This window comes from Poecilia latipinna, unplaced genomic scaffold, assembly GCF_001443285.1.
Source record: "Poecilia latipinna isolate Pla-1442-1.1 unplaced genomic scaffold, P_latipinna-1.0 Scaffold2029, whole genome shotgun sequence".
NCBI classification, from domain to species: domain Eukaryota; kingdom Metazoa; phylum Chordata; class Actinopteri; order Cyprinodontiformes; family Poeciliidae; genus Poecilia; species Poecilia latipinna.
The window spans coordinates 101,630-117,295 of NW_015114645.1; the positions used below are offsets into that span (position 1 = coordinate 101,630).

General features: G+C 39.3%; 2 protein-coding genes across 2 annotated transcripts in view; one reads left to right on the plus strand and one right to left on the minus strand.

The window, feature by feature from the left end:
- The window catches only part of slc24a5 (solute carrier family 24 member 5), an 11,288-nt gene extending 6,276 nt beyond the window's left edge, over positions 1-5,012 (plus strand). The window contains exons 3-9 of the mRNA XM_015016516.1: positions 428-511; positions 704-807; positions 955-1,055; positions 2,846-3,126; positions 3,218-3,424; positions 4,202-4,303; positions 4,380-5,012. Coding sequence (XP_014872002.1) covers positions 428-511; positions 704-807; positions 955-1,055; positions 2,846-3,126; positions 3,218-3,424; positions 4,202-4,303; positions 4,380-4,702 — 1,202 coding nt within the window. The 3' untranslated portion in view covers positions 4,703-5,012. The remainder of the gene's footprint in view (positions 1-427; positions 512-703; positions 808-954; positions 1,056-2,845; positions 3,127-3,217; positions 3,425-4,201; positions 4,304-4,379) is intronic.
- Positions 5,013-5,282: 270 nt separating this feature from the next.
- LOC106935821 (myelin expression factor 2-like) lies at positions 5,283-12,773 on the minus strand. Its single transcript, XM_015016515.1, has 17 exons — positions 12,554-12,773; positions 11,333-11,535; positions 10,507-10,559; positions 9,612-9,619; positions 9,418-9,511; positions 8,359-8,550; positions 8,121-8,274; positions 7,982-8,031; positions 7,830-7,890; positions 7,519-7,620; positions 7,333-7,371; positions 7,157-7,252; positions 6,968-7,039; positions 6,774-6,818; positions 6,127-6,305; positions 5,798-5,849; positions 5,283-5,649 (listed from the first exon to the last, which is right to left on the minus strand). The coding sequence occupies exons 1-17, from the start codon at positions 12,661-12,663 to the stop codon at positions 5,486-5,488; spliced, it is 1,674 nt and encodes a 557-aa protein (XP_014872001.1). The 5' UTR covers positions 12,664-12,773; the 3' UTR covers positions 5,283-5,485.
- Between the last annotated feature and the right edge of the window lie 2,893 nt (positions 12,774-15,666).

Below are 15,666 nucleotides of genomic sequence, written 5' to 3' on the forward strand. Positions count from 1 at the left end.
GGATGTATCTATAGCGATATCGATATATATATATATATATATATATATATATATATATATATATATATATATATATATATATATATATATATATATATATATATATATACATATATATATATATATATATATATATATATATATATATATATATATAATTTAAAATACTTCAGAGTATTTAAAATCTGCTACACAAAAGTCATCAAGCTTAAAAGTGGTCTTATTTCTCAAATATATGTGACACGAAAGCAATCTCTGTGGCGCCCTGCTTAATTTCAGTGTTTTGGGCCGGCATTGCAGATAAATATTCAATATTCCTACTTAACTAAATGGATTATAGTAGAAATCTACACCTTAACTTTCTTGCTAGATATTTTTTTTCAGACCAATAGCTTAATATTTTTTTTATTTCTCGGGTCTCTCTCAGGTCTGGGACTTTCTCAGGATGTGGCAGGAGCCACGTTCATGGCAGCAGGGAGTTCTGCACCTGAACTGGTCACAGCTTTTCTTGGTAATCATGCATAGGGACAACATTATTTGTATGCACACTACACTCTATGTAGTTTGGATATATGTCCCCTGACCTGGTCTGGTGTGACCTGGTAACCTTGCATGCTCTTTGTCTTTTTCATTATTTTTTAGAAGTACTTCCTCATTGCTCCTGGATCCAACATCAAACTTTGTTGTGTGCTTCTTTTATTAGGGGTGTTTGTGACCAAGGGAGACATTGGAATCAGCACCATTGTGGGATCTGCCGTGTACAATCTACTCGGAATCTGTGCAGCCTGTGGACTTTTGGCCTCTATGGTACATTTTAACAACAAACCCAAAAGATCCCGGTAGAGATTACCCCCTTATCACCTCCTTGTGTATGAGTTTTTACTAGGTCAGAGATAGTCTGGCTATGTTGCTTTGTATAAAATATAAGCCATTTATTTTTGATTCCCTTATCAGGCAGGACGACTCACCTGCTGGCCCCTGTTCAGAGACTGCCTGGCATACGGAATCAGTGTTGCCGCTGTTATTGGGATCATTTCCGATAACAAAGTGTTCTGGTGAGTTTTTGTTTTTGATTTATATGCAGTGACTCAGCACCTTGGTTGGTTATAAAAGACAAATACAGATATTTATTGCAAACCCGTGACCCAGAGAATGTGAAAATAGATCACAAAACAAATGAACAGTCTTCTTACTACCCTTCTTGTATTACTTTGATTGTAAACCAGCTTACAGAATGTCAGTCCAAAAATAAAGCAATCAACATGACAATATAACTACAAACGTGTAGTAAAAGATCAAAAGGTATGTATCATTCCTTATATAATCTAGCAATAACTGCAGATAAAATATAAAACAATAACTTTTGGACACAAAACATGCATAGTTAGATGCTGCCATAGTTTTCTCGACTTTCGGCATAAGTTTGCCTCCGATCTGGGAAACGTTGTCACACCAAAGTTGTTTTGGTGAAATGTGCTATTATCTGTTTCTCTCTACTTTATGGATTCAAAAACTAAAAGAACATTTTCCTGTATGTAGATGATATATGTGTCACTGCAGACCCTCAGTAGTGCTGATAAATAGTTCATACCTGCACCCTTCACTTTGTTTTATATGTGCGGCAGCCATACTGGATGTGGAACAGGGGGCAAGAGTGGCAACCTCTCTCTTTACCAACCTGTCCAGATTGGTTTGGATAGCTTTTCATTTCATATTATTTGAAAAAGGGTTTTGTATTTATCAAATTCAAATTAGTTTGATGATTTGAAACACTTAGGAGTGCCAAAATAGTATGAACTTTAGAAACATATGAGAGGTGAAAATCGTGTTTTTTTTATGGCACTGCATGTCCTTTCTTTGAAATAAACCATGAGTTATTGGGCTCAAAGGTCCTGGAAACAATATAAAGGTGGACCTTGCTTTTCCTGTTGTGATATGGAGTTGTACCAGTTCAATCTGGTTTATGCAAATCCCAGTGCCCCAAAATTAAATTCTTACCTGAAAATATTCATAAACTAGCTTTTTAAATTAGTAGATTGTTTTCTTCTTTAGTGACATGTAGTTTACGGATGGCAGGACCAGGGTGCATTGGGCTCAAGTTGTGAATAACTACAGCAGCACAAGACAGATGAATGTTTGGGTTTTTCTGAGGAGAGCCTCCCACAGAGATCCATTCATATGTCAAATCAATTCAATTTATATAGCACCAATTCTCAACATCATCCCAAGGAACGTGTAGCTAAATGAAAAGCCAATGCAGTCCAAACACATGCAGACACATTCAAGGCAAAGTAAAGTACACTCCAATTGAACCTACTCATCAATCAAGTTTATTTATTATTCAGTTTATCATTCAAACTGGTTTAAAAAGCATTTTGTTGGGTGTGCTGTGGTGGCGCAGGGGTTAAGCACAGTCCACATATGGAGGCCTTAGTACTTGATGTGGCTGTCGCAGGTTTGATTCCTGGCCTGGTGACCTTTGTCACATGTCTTCCCCCTTCTCTCATGACCCACCTTCCTGTCAACTAACTATCAAATAAAGGCCACTAGAGCCAATAAAACCTTTAAAAAAAAAAGAGTGTTTTGTCCAAGAAACCCCAGCAGATTGCATCGAGTCATTGACTTGCAGTATTCACTTTTCCTAGATGAGCATGTAGGGACAGTGGATAGTCACTGGCTTTGAGGCAGTCCCTCACACTGGCCATTCATGTTGCGAAACGTGAGGGGAAAGTTTCCCTTAAACAAGAAGAAACCCAACTAAAAGATGTGAGGCTCTCCATGAAACGCATCATCAAGGGATTTTTCTTCAGCCGGTACTGAATGTTTGCGTCCATTCTGCTGACAGGTACGAGGCAGCCTGTCTACTGCTGGTCTACGGGGTCTACATCGTGGTTCTGTGCTTTGACCTCCGCATCAGCGAGTTTGTCCTGAGGAAGCTGAGCCCGTGCTGCACCTGTCTGGGTTCAGGTTCTGCTGAGAAGCGTGAGACGCAGCCCCTGATGGGCTGGAACGATACCAGCCTGCGAGTCCGTGGTCGCTCCAGAACAGACAGCGGCATCTTTCAAGACGACTCGGGGTACTCTCACCTGTCGCTCAGCCTACATGGTCTCAATGAGATTACTGAAGGTACAAAATACAAGGCCTTCTCAGCACGATGTCTTTGACTGCAGCTCTAATCCCGTGTCTCAGATCTTATTGTCAATCTTCATCCCAACAGAGCAAAGAAGCGTCTTTGCTGTACCGGAGAGTGACGTGAAAAGGATCTTGTGGGTTCTGTCTCTGCCTGTCATCATTCTGCTCTTCATCACCATCCCCGACTGCAGGAGACGCTTCTGGAAACAATGGTTCATGATAACCTTCTTCATGTCAGCAGTCTGGATCTCTGCTTTCACATACGTGCTGGTCTGGATGGTCACAGTTGTAGGTAAGTTGCCCGTTTTAAGGTGACCTCAATACAATTTTGGAAGGTCCTCACTTCATTTCAGTGTTGTGTAAAGCATTTCTCAAAATGTAAAATTAGACTACCCAAATTCACAACCCATTATCATTCTGTACTCCATAGTTGTGTGTTTTCAGTATAAGGAAGGCTTGAACCAGCAGGTTCTGTAGCAAACCATAGTGGATCACAAGTGTTTGAGACTTGTGAGAAAAACGTCTACTTTGCAGAGTCACATGTGGGTCTGCTGGTTAATTCCTGAGATGCCATTGTCCCAGAGAATGAGGGTTACTACAGTGTAGCTCCAGTGGGGTGTGAGCCAAACCAGTCATAGAAGGATTACGACCCTGATTAAAGAAAGTCATGTGAGTGCCGAACGTACACACAATACCCGGCAAGTGTTTCATGAACAGATTCAGTCTTTATGTACAATAGGAATGTGAACTGCAAAGCTGAACCAAGACATTAGGACAGATGCCATTTGAGAGCCATAGGTCTCCTGAAGCATAATGAGATTAGTATCCCATCAGATAAGAACACACTTAAGACAAAAGAGCACGGACAATAATTATGTACGTTTTTTTAAAACGAATGAACTGCAAAACTGATTTCTTCAGATTATAGAGACAGCAAACTATGAAGACTGATTACATGGATGAATGTTCTTTTAGATATCATGCCCTGGAAGAGATTCAATAAGATTTATGGTAACTCCTTCAAAGCCTGCTTTTGTTGGTGGAGATGTAATCTGAGTTCTTTTCACAGGTGAAACCCTTGACATACCCGACACAGTGATGGGACTCACTTTACTCGCTGCTGGAACCAGTATACCAGACACAGTTGCCAGTGTGATGGTGGCTAGAGAAGGTAATACTGTCCAAGAAAAACCGAGCCAATGGGAGCGGAACCAGAACAGCATCCAACCACATTTTCTGCTTTTCAGGGAAAGCTGACATGGCCATGTCCAACATCGTGGGCTCCAATGTTTTTGACATGCTGTGCCTGGGCCTGCCTTGGTTTATCAAGACTGCCTTTGTGGACACCAACACCCCAGTAGAGGTCAACAGCACTGGCCTGATCTTCATTTCAGCCACGCTACTTCTCTCCATCGTCTTCCTTTTTGTAGCGGTGCACATCAACGGATGGAGGCTGGACTGGAAGTTGGGAATTGTCAGTCTTATTTGCTACATCCTCTTTGCTACTCTGTCCATTTTATACGAGATGGGGATTATTGGGAATAATCCCATACGGCTGTGCAGTGACTGAGGCCTGACCTTTTTAGGACTGAAGACATTTTCTGAGGCCAACGGCCCCCAGCACCCACCAAAAATGTTAAGCTGTCGAGATCAACAAATGTCAAAGAGCAAAGCCACCAGTTACAAAACTACCACACAAGCGGATGCATGATTGGTTACCTCTTTAGATCTTTACTATGCAAGATTTTAACAAAAGTTCAAATAAACATGTCCAAAAATAAACTGAACATCCTAAGAAGTATCAGCTTCTTGTGTCGAGTCAGAAATGCAGCCTGATAAGGTTTTATCACCAGGGAGGACAAGCCATAAATAGTAAAAAATTTCCATTCATCCTGTTATAAACATCCTAAACTCTGACACAGTCATTCATGTTTATGACTAAAAGTAAAAATCATCAAGCAATGATTAAAACAATGGGAATTTATCCCCCCCCACTTCCTCAAATGTACAAAACTTTACATCTACTAGTGTCCTGATAAATGTCATTACTAATTTGAAACTGACACACAAGGGCGTTGAGAAATGACACTCAAAAGACGAAAATCTTAGGTCCAGCTTACAAGTTGAAGAAGTTTCCAAGCACACAGTTTAAAAATTAAAAAGTTTATTTATTCAAATAAACTGACAAATCATAACTCGGTTTATAAAACAAAGGTAAAACAGCTATGTCGTATACCAACAAAACAAATGAAATCAGGGAAACATGAAGTCATAGTGTTTTTAAAACAAAACAATGATTGGTACGGGTGTCTGAAAGTGTAAAGTGAGTTACGAGGGGGTTTCTACAAAATCTCTAAGCGTTGCGATCAATGCGGACGTCCACCTCCCGGCCGTTGATCTTGGTTCCGTTCATCATCCTGCAGGCCTTCTCTGCGGTCTCTGGAGAATCAAATTTCACCGTCCCGCAACCCTTTGACCTCCCATTTTCCATTTTGATTTCTGCAAACAGCACCTGACCTGCAGGAAACAAGAATCAGCAATGACCGAATGACGCAACTAGCATCAATTAAAAATGGTTTATGTTAAGGCTGAATAGAAGACTAGTTAGTTCTTCGGTTAATCGCATTGAAATGTCAAAGCATCAAACCATAAATTTAATTCATACCACAGTGACTGAACTTGTCTTTCAGCTTTTGCCACGTCAGGTCATAGGACAGCTGCAACACAGATTTATCAATCAGCATATAGCAAAGAACAGAAAGTAGAGATGCACCAATGCTTTCAAACAGAGATTAAGATTAGCTCATTTTCAATTGATCAGCTCGGGACAGGAAGGTCAAATACTGAAAAATCAGACTCCCTGATCAGTACACCTCAAACATATAAGTGCTACGAACATTAATAAAGTGGTAAAAAATAAAAGAATCATTTGGCTGAAAGTTTCATTACTAATATTCACTAAATGAGACTTTAGCAGCTTTTGGCCACACTTACATTTCGCACAAATATCTGGCAGCCACCTTTGGACCCTGAGCCCCTGTCCGACATGCCTCCACCCATGTGTCCGCCACCTCCGTAGCCTCCAAAGCCACGGTTCATGTCCATTCCCGACATGCCTACACGGTCGAAGCTGGGGCCCATTCTGTCCATGGACATGCTGCCCATTCCACCACCTGTTATACAGGAGCATGAATGCTTTACCAAGGAAATGGATTCCAGCAGTGCACCATCTTTATGATTTATATGACTGGGATTTTAGCACTAAATATCATTGGGAAGTGACCAAAAAGCTTTTTATTCTATTTGAAATAACCAGACCCCACTGAAGCTAAAAGGATACTTTAGTTTGAAACATAATAAAACATGAATAAAAATGCAGAGGGATGGAAACTGTCAGACAAATTGGATTGTTTTGCAATTTGCAATGAAAACGTGGCCATGAACCACACTAAAGCTAAAAAGTCAAGAGTTTAACATGGCATAATGCTTAAATGACTTTCATAAATATATTTATTTCAAGTTATACATGACCCAACAGGTTGTTTCGGATTCTACTGTACAGGATTGTGCTTTATATTAATATGAATTTAGATAGAGAGTTGTGAAACATTCAAAATAACTGGTTTGAGTTCTTACTGTACCTAAGCCACTTCCCATGTGTCCCATGCCTCCTCCAAAACTACCACCTAAAGGAGAGAAGGTACATTGGTCCATATTTAATTCATTTAACAGGTAATTTACACAATAAGTTAGGTGTGATGAAAAATTCAAAGACGTCATGAGACAAATAAATTAATAAATGAATATGAAATCGACGGATGAATTTCACTCTTACCCATTCCTCCAAAGGAATCCGCAAATCCTCGGCTCATGGGCATGTCAAAGTCCCGATCCAGTCCGCCCATTCCTGATCGATACAGATCCCCACATGTTAAAACCTTCCCTCAGCCTGAAGTGGCTTGTATCTGTATGTGACTGAACTGACCCTAATCTGTGTGCATTTTGAGTGAAAATGCCCTCTTACCTCCCATTCTGCCAACTGGCGCCATGTCCCTGCCTCCAAAGCCCCCCATGCTGCCCATGCTGTCCATGCCGCCGTAGCCTCCACTCCCACTTATTCCTGTTAAAAAGAGCATTAAGTGGGATCAGTTTAGTCGTTAACAGGGACAACTAAACTAAACCCTATAAACAAAATCTTACCTCCAAGCCTGCTCATTCCTCCGTAACCTGAATCCATACCTGTGGCAGAAGAACGTCTCAGTGAGGCTACATCAAAGCGATGCACAAAAACCTACGCATTTATAAAAACCTTCTTTAAGGTAGTTTGTAAATAGGAACAGCAGCATTGTCACAGTATGAAGGAACTAAAACATGTGTTTGACTGACCTCCAGGTCCCATGGAGCCCATTCCTCCTCCACCACTAAGGCGGTTTGCATTTATGGGCTGCCCTCCCGGCCCCAGACCCATGCCGATGCCACCCAGGCCCCCTGAAACATCAAAAAAAGAAAAAGAAAAAAAAATCCCATGAAAAAAGGTTGAAATTTAAAATCATCCACCCCTTTCATGATGTTTTGCACTTCAAAGATCACAATGAAAATGTCCTGCAATGGTGCTTTCCGTTTACCAACCTCTCTAATATTTTCAACATCTACATTAGAATTTTGTGAAGTAAAAACAGAGCAAAAGACTCACTCACGTGGCAACTGTGGTGCTTTTTCTACTGGAAGGAAATCATCAGGAGGAAGAGACTTTTCATCCTACAAGTTCATATACAAAATGTTAAATTGTTTATGATCTCTGCCAGAGTTTAGAGGCAATAATTTCAAATAAGATTTAAATTCGACATACAATTTTAACGTGCATCTGCCTTTCAAAGAGCATCTGGCCGTTGAACATGGCTGAGACAATAGTTAAGGACAAAAGTAAAATGAGATATTTGAAGGTTGTGTTTCTTTTTTTAAAATAATATTTAGGTTTTAAAGGATACATATGGCCTGCACAGCTTCCAGAGGCTGATCAAAAGTAACCGTTCCCATTCCACGACTCTTCCCGTCTTTGTCCTCCTTTACGTCAGCTCGCTTCACCACACCTGCCATGCTGAACACCTCCTTCAACTTCTTCCAGCCCACTTTGAAGTCCAGCTGCAGAACACAAGCACAAATGTACCTTAAACTAAACCTTTGTTTTACTTGGAAGGGAGCAAAGGCCCGTGGTTCTGATCTTACGTTAGCCACAAACACGGTGTTCCCCAGTCTGCCGGCCTGCAGCGCGTGGATGACCTCTGGCGGGATGTTGGGGTTGTTGGCAATCGAAGGAGGAATGTTCATCCCACCAGGCACCATGTCCTGCCCACGACCCCCATGCTGACCTCCTCCCATGCGCTGCAGAGCACGCCGGGCGTGTTCACCGTCGTAGTCCTTAAATACAAAACATGTTTCAAGACAAAAACAAACAAATGAAAGCATAATCTACAACTAAAGGCTTCAAGTTTAAACTTAATGTCACTTGGCAAAAACTAAATAAATCAATTATAATTATAAATATGTTTCGTTATGTAGACTAAGGGTGACAAAATAAAGCTGAAAAAAATCATTCAAAATTTTACATGCAGCCTTTTATTACACTGGATGTAACTTGATAACCTCGCTGTTGAAGGATGGAGATCGTCACTCAGGGAAAAGAAATTTGGAAACTGCAGCAATTTTCTATGAGGACATCGACAAAGTGGTCTGAAGAGCAATCCGTCATGTGGAGATCAGTTTATACAACATCAACATGATCCATATTTCGCTGCAGATTCCACTGCAGCTACAAAAAGGCTAAACTGATGGAATCAGACTCTGTTTTTATAAACACAAACAAAAGTTTTAGCCATAGCAACTCTGGTAGTTTATTTATATTTGTGTTTGAAACCTGGTCCTTAAAAGAAAAAAAAGAGGAAAGACTTTAATAAGCTTCTGACATTAATAGAATCTTAGAATTATGCATAAAATATTAACTTATGCAGCTATCATTTCTAGATTTAAATACTCTACATGATTAAACATTTACAATCTTTAAATTTTTCTATATTTTGTTCTTGTGCACCACTATAGCTTTATGTATCGTTACACCCACATTGCAAACTTAACTTCAAACTTGAAATCTGTTATGGCCGGAGACAATTAAATCAGCTCACAATTATTTCCCCTTAAATTAAGACGCTACTAAAAGTAAACCATGAAAACATTTGGTTAAAACCCATCACAAATAAAATGTTTAGACAGAAAATAATTTACGCTCACCTCTTTGATGTTGAGCGGTCTTCCACTCAAGTCATGCTTATTCATAGCTGACACGGCTTTTTTAACATATTCTTCATCTTTGAACTCTACCACACTGTTATAAGCAGACAACAGGAAACATTTGTTTTTGTTTTTTTTTAAAGGGAAAATAAAAAAATTAAAGATAAGTCTGGAAATATAAAGTAGATTCTTACCCACAACCCTGATCAGAAAGCAGCAGGAGAATCCAGGTGGCACCCAAGGAGTAAACAAAATACATTTAATATCATGTTTAAAGTCAAATGGAACAAAATATATGTAGTGTACGCATCAACATGGTTTCAACAACATTCAGAGATGTACTGTCAAACTATGTAGATTGGTTTGAGCTGGAGGTTTGAGCTGGAGGTTTTTGGTTGTGTTTGTTGAAAACATTAAAAGCATCATTTTATAAATACTGAGCTCATCTGTGATAATATGCAGTAGAGTTTTAATAGTAAACAAGACATTTTGGTTCAAATTCATTTAAAAAGGCATTCATATGCACAGCATATTACTATCAATTAAAGCCTTTACTCTGCAACACAATTACATTAACGAAAAAATTATTATAGCAACTAAGGAAACTTACATTAGTATACAATTACTTTCTGAAATGCAGGTGAGCAAATTAATATAAAAACACTGAGAAAGAAAGAAAGAAAATGTTCAAAACAGTTTCGCTCCACTGAAGAGAAAACTGTGCCATATTGTGAAAAATAAAGATTCTTTGACATGAGGCTCAACCAATCAGGTAAAAATCCCACAACCCACATTCCAGTTTGGAAAAATGGCCAAAAACAATCAAACTTTTAAACCAATTGAAATGACAACAACAAATGCAAAAATTGACTCGGCAGAGTTCTTTGCGCTACGTTTTCCAAAAGTCTACAGGACATCTCCCATTTAAGTGAAAAATCTATCTTTATCCGTCTATTAGGCTCTAAAGACAACATACAGTATCTCCAGTTCAGTAGAGCCAAAGGATCAGAACCTAAAAGAGCACATGATTAATGAGAGCCTGCTGAGGGCATTTAAAACCTCGTGCAGCAAGTTGGCCACATCACTTACCCTTGACTTTCCTTCAGCATCCTTAAAGAGCTCCACGTATGTAACCTCACCAACTACATGAGACATACAAAGGAAAAAATACCAAAAGAACAAAAGTAATTTAAGTCACCAAGTCTTCAAGTCGCCGCTGGCCTTGGCAATGCCGCTACGGATGGAGATGTCCCATTAATGATCAACAGTCAGCCCAGACCAACATCCCACCAGACAACACCATGCCTTTCTGGGCAGTGACTGAGACACCCAAAGGCCAAGGCCAGAGAGAAACACAGCTACAATCAACCTGGGAAATTCAAAACACTTCAACATGATCAGTTTAGCAACAGATTCCATTCATGGCAGTGAGAGTGTTTAATGCTGTCGTTTAAGCTCAAAAATGGCTTCTTGAATCCCCCCTAGGTTAAAAGTGAAAACATTACAATATTTTTGATTCACAATCAAGATTTGCCTTGCAGCACATACAAAAAAAACAAAACGTAAATAAACATTCAACAATCAATTCTAAGACTGGTTTGGAGATTCACTTTGGAGCTGACAATCCCCAAAAAAAAAAAAAAAAAAAAAAAAAACACACGAGAAAATGAAACCAATTTCATCTCCTTTTTATCACATATCAGCCCAAACTGAATTTTACTAGAACACCAATAACCTAAAAATCACACTATTATATTTCTTCTTTTTTTTTTTTTTTGCTATAAGAACTACCAGAGAAACTACAAACTAAACGACTAGAAGGAGGACGGCCCATCTGGTAATCAGAAGGTCAAGAACTTCTAGTCAGATCAGATGACAGAAGGGAAGACACCATCCCCATCCCTGGGGACATTACCTTTATCACGCATGAGATCTTTGATTGCCTGCCACTTCATGTCATAAGGTATGTTGCTGATGAACACGCGATTCCTATGAGCACTCTTCTTCTCCCCTCCGTGTTTCTCCTTGTAGGGATGATAGCGATTTCCTCTTTTGCTGGTGGACGATTTCTCTTTCCCATCATGCTTTTCCTTGCTTTGCTTGCTTTCTTCGCTGTCCCTAAGAAGCGACAAGAGCCAAACATTAAAGAATAACCCATTGACAGACATACTGTAGTCTTGCAATCACATTATGCAATAATACAAGTATAAGTAATTGCATTTTTTATTATCTTTCACTTTAATGTCAGTCCGTTTTAATAGCACTTTTGCTTAATACAGTATAGGTGAGACAATTACAACATACCTGATATATTTTTTATCACTGCTGTTCTGCCAATTCCACACCAATGAATTTAGTCATCATTATAATGTCATATTAAGTCCCAATTCATATTAACAGTCAACTTTCCCACAGAGGTAGAAACATATTTGTTTTTTTTGCTTAATTACATATGCTGATATTATGTAAGCAATTCTACATTACCAAATATAGTACAATAGGAATTAGATTACGTCTAAATCTGTGAAAAATGTATATCTTAACGTTAATAATATAGAACAAATGTATTAATGTTTGAAAAAGACTTATTGAACTTTAATAGATCTGGCAAGATATACGTTTTCGGAGCGATTTGATTAAGGCTATGGGTTTTTGACAATCTAATATGTTAGCTCATCATCACTGGGAAGCTAATCTTCGCTACCTGAAGGCCACAGAAAACACACTTCCGAGTTAATGCAGCTCTGCAGCTGCGTGCTTTCTACCAACACATTTTTATCTATGAGCCTGATATAAGTTTATTATACAACAAGATTTGTTTCGAAGCATGGAATTTTAAGTGTTCGCTAACCCTTGTTAGCTCAAGCGAACTAATAATTAGCATAGCTTGCCCATTGCTATGCGTTTTACATTAGCACCACGTTCTTAAAATCTGTAAGGCAACTCTTCTGACTTAAGATGGTGTGTAAATATAATATCCACCATACAGTCGAAAGTATAGTTTTTTTTTTTTTTTTTTTACAGCAGTAGTAGTTGGTTACTTTTAGGCTAACAATAGTTAGCACCCAAAGCCTCCATTTTAGCTCATATGGTTAGCAACTCCTGAAGGGAGGAGCACAGCACCATTGTTACTCACGTTTTCACGCCGTTGGGTGTTTCCTGGGATGTCTCATCCGTCTCGGAGAGGACCGATGCGGTAGTTTCTTCTTGCTTTGGCTCCTCATCAGTAGTTGCAATGTCTGCCATGCTGAGATTTTCCTAAAGCAATCTCACACACTTCACAAGATGCTCCTACGCAGTTGAAATGTGCAGGCTTTGTTCCTCTCCTTCGTGGTGCGTGTAACTGGAGGTTTGCAAACCAACTGAAAGGTGCATTACTGCCACCTGCAGGAGGGAAGTCAAATTCATTTACAAAAGTATTCCGGGGGAAATGTTGTGATCAACGTAGCAAAGTTAATAAGGATTAAAAACTATTACAAATCAAACATACGGCATCTGTGTCGTTCCATTTAGACATTAGGGCAGAGGTAAGCTTCTTGAACATGTTTAATCTAAAAGACAGTGGGTATAAAACAACATAAAAAAAAGTGCAAGCAAGATCCTCCAGAGTCATCCAGAAGGCATCCTGATCAGATGTCCAAACCACCTCCATGTATCGATGTATAGGCTGAGCCCTGATACCATACATTACATACTGGAAAAATGTCTCCATTAAGGCAACAGAGCCCCAAACTGTCTTTTCATTTCCTGCGCCATCCTTCCATCAATAATTTACTACAACTTTTACTCCAAAGGGAAACACTGGCTCCTATTCCACACTTTCCAACTCGGAACCACGGCAGCATCGGACTTGGAGGGCATTACTCTCATTCCAGCCCTTTCACTCTCAACTGCGGAGTGCCTCGGTGTATGCTAAAGGTTGTGATTTGAAGACGCCTGCAAAGGCCCATATCATTTGCAAACAAACAGTAAAGATGAGAACCTGAGATCTCTGAGCCACACACCCCCTCTCTACGACTTCACCTTGCGATCCTGATCATGAACAACACAAACAGCAAGAGAACAAAGGGCAGCTCAGGTGGAGGAAAGCAAACGCGGCTCTTGCTTCAGCTGTATAGGGACTAGATAGATCATGAATGCATCCTCTTCATCCTGGACTCCCACTGCAAAAAATCCTCTGGGAAAAAATCCACTTCTTCTGAAGGCTGTAGCCGTCATATGTTATGAGTGCTGGTTCGTCCTTATCTAAATTGGTAGTTCAGACATTTCAGACAAGAGTAACCTGGATTTTGTAACAATTCAAGAATGGGCAGTGGACTGCTCTCCGAACGTTCTCAGAAGCTCTCCTCTCAGGCTCATCTTCAGGAGGCCCTGAGCCACTGGAGTTTCTCCTCCTATACACAAAAACCTCTATACAGATATCTGTCTGATTATGCAGTTATGTTAAACACAGTAAAACTCCTGTTATTAGTTCATTGACTTTTCGGTAAACACAAAATCTTTTGAAATGTGGGGTGGGATTTGCCTGAACAAATTGTTATTTTAAAATGAAGCGAGTTTCTGCTTTGCTGCAGAAAGGGAGTGCAGAGGAGATATTTTCTGCACTGGAATAAACCTAAATGCAGCTACACCTAGTGCCGGGAAAGGTGACCCCTCCTTAACTGCTTGTATAATAGGTTGTAAATTATATTTCATTTTTATATAAGATTTATAATACAGCAGCATTTTAATTTCCCTCTTGGGGAATATTAAAATATTTTAATGTACCATTCTATTTGTTTTTAATTTCAGAAAGTAATTCATACTTCTGGCATTGCCTTAAGCCTGTACAATTTAAGCCTACAATTTTCTAGGCAGCACAGTCACAGTGTCAGATTAAATGCTCTCGTTTACTGATTGTAATACACTGCCAAGTCAATTCATCATTCCAGAAACTATTGACTGATGCACTTTTTCTTCACTGGAGGAATAATTTCAGTTCTTCTATACGCACAGCTTTAATATCTACAGAGGCCTGTGAAACAAGTCAGAGAAAGCTCCACTGCCAAAGAAATACAGTTATGGCTGACTTTTCAATTAACAAACAATTGTTCTGAACAAGAAATGTGACAATTTGATAGAAGGAGCAAAAACACATCGACTTAGTGAAATTCATAAGCAGAATGATGATTATTAGTTTAGCATCAGCAAATAAAAAGGACATAAATCCAAACTTGATCAAATGAGAAGCTTCCTTCTCAAACCCAGAAGCAAGTGTCGTACAGGACAGTAAGAAAGTTATTTTTTAACATGTGAGGTACTGCATGACTTTATGAATGAAATTATAAGGCCAATAAACTGATAACATGTTTCATGAATCACAAGATGTTCTCTCAGTAGGTATTCTGCAGTTGAATGCTGCACATTGAAATAATGTCGGCTTGCTTGACAGATAAACCTGATTTGCGACCCTGGAGTGAAACTCGGTCTGACTGAAACTGAAAATATTGTCACATTTGCAGATAATTAGGATTTAATACTTGGAGAGAAACCATAGGGGTGGATGTAGATCAGACTTCTCACTGTGATTTGTTAATAAAATACCACTCTCAGTTGTGGCCCTTAAAACTAAGTCTGCATAATATTTATTTCATTACAGTTATACATCAAAATGTCTTACAGCTTCTTCTTTCTCTTAGAGCTATGTATATTTGATGAAGCTTGGCCAAAGTTAGTTTAATAATGGCTTTAATTGTGTGGGGGGGAGGAGGGGCTGATGCATTTAAAATATCTGTAATTTTATAAGCATTTGTCTTTGTACTTACTTTCATTATTATGCACGGGTGCAGCATAATGTCCTGTAGCTTTAAATGGAACACTTTATTGGACAAATGTTTTGATAGTTTCCAGTGTCAGCTTTGCTCCTGACCTGTTGTCTGGGTAAAGATAAAAAGTCTAACAATCTTTCTCCATATGTCCTCTGGATGCTTAACGCAACAAGTTTGTGGCCCTGCAGTTCCTCTTTCAGTGCCAAAAGTTTACAATCTCTGCACCGAGACACGGAAAAGAAGGCGTTCTCCTTTTGTCGACTAGCAGACAGGAATGGACCAAGGTTGAACTGGGTACTGAGGAGAATCTGATTTGGGAGCATACCTTTGGATAGGACATTTGTCCGTCAGTCACTGCAGCTCAGTCTTTATTTATTTTTACATGGTAAATAGCCTGCATTTGTAAAGTGCTTTATTTAGTCCAAGGAATCCAAAGCGGTTT

What these genes read in the sequence shown, in the direction of transcription:
- LOC106935821 (XM_015016515.1), bottom strand. Translation starts at nt 12,663, where the DNA reads ATGGCAGACATTGCAACTACTGATGAGGAGCCAAAGCAAGAAGAAACT. An exon ending in GGGCTCCATGGGACCTGGAG is followed by an intron (nt 7,372 to 7,518) that starts GTCAGTCAAACA and finishes CTTCTGCCACAG; the next exon opens with GTATGGATTCAGGTTACGGA. An exon ending in ACACATGGGAAGTGGCTTAG is followed by an intron (nt 6,306 to 6,773) that starts GTACAGTAAGAA and finishes CCTGTATAACAG; the next exon opens with GTGGTGGAATGGGCAGCATG.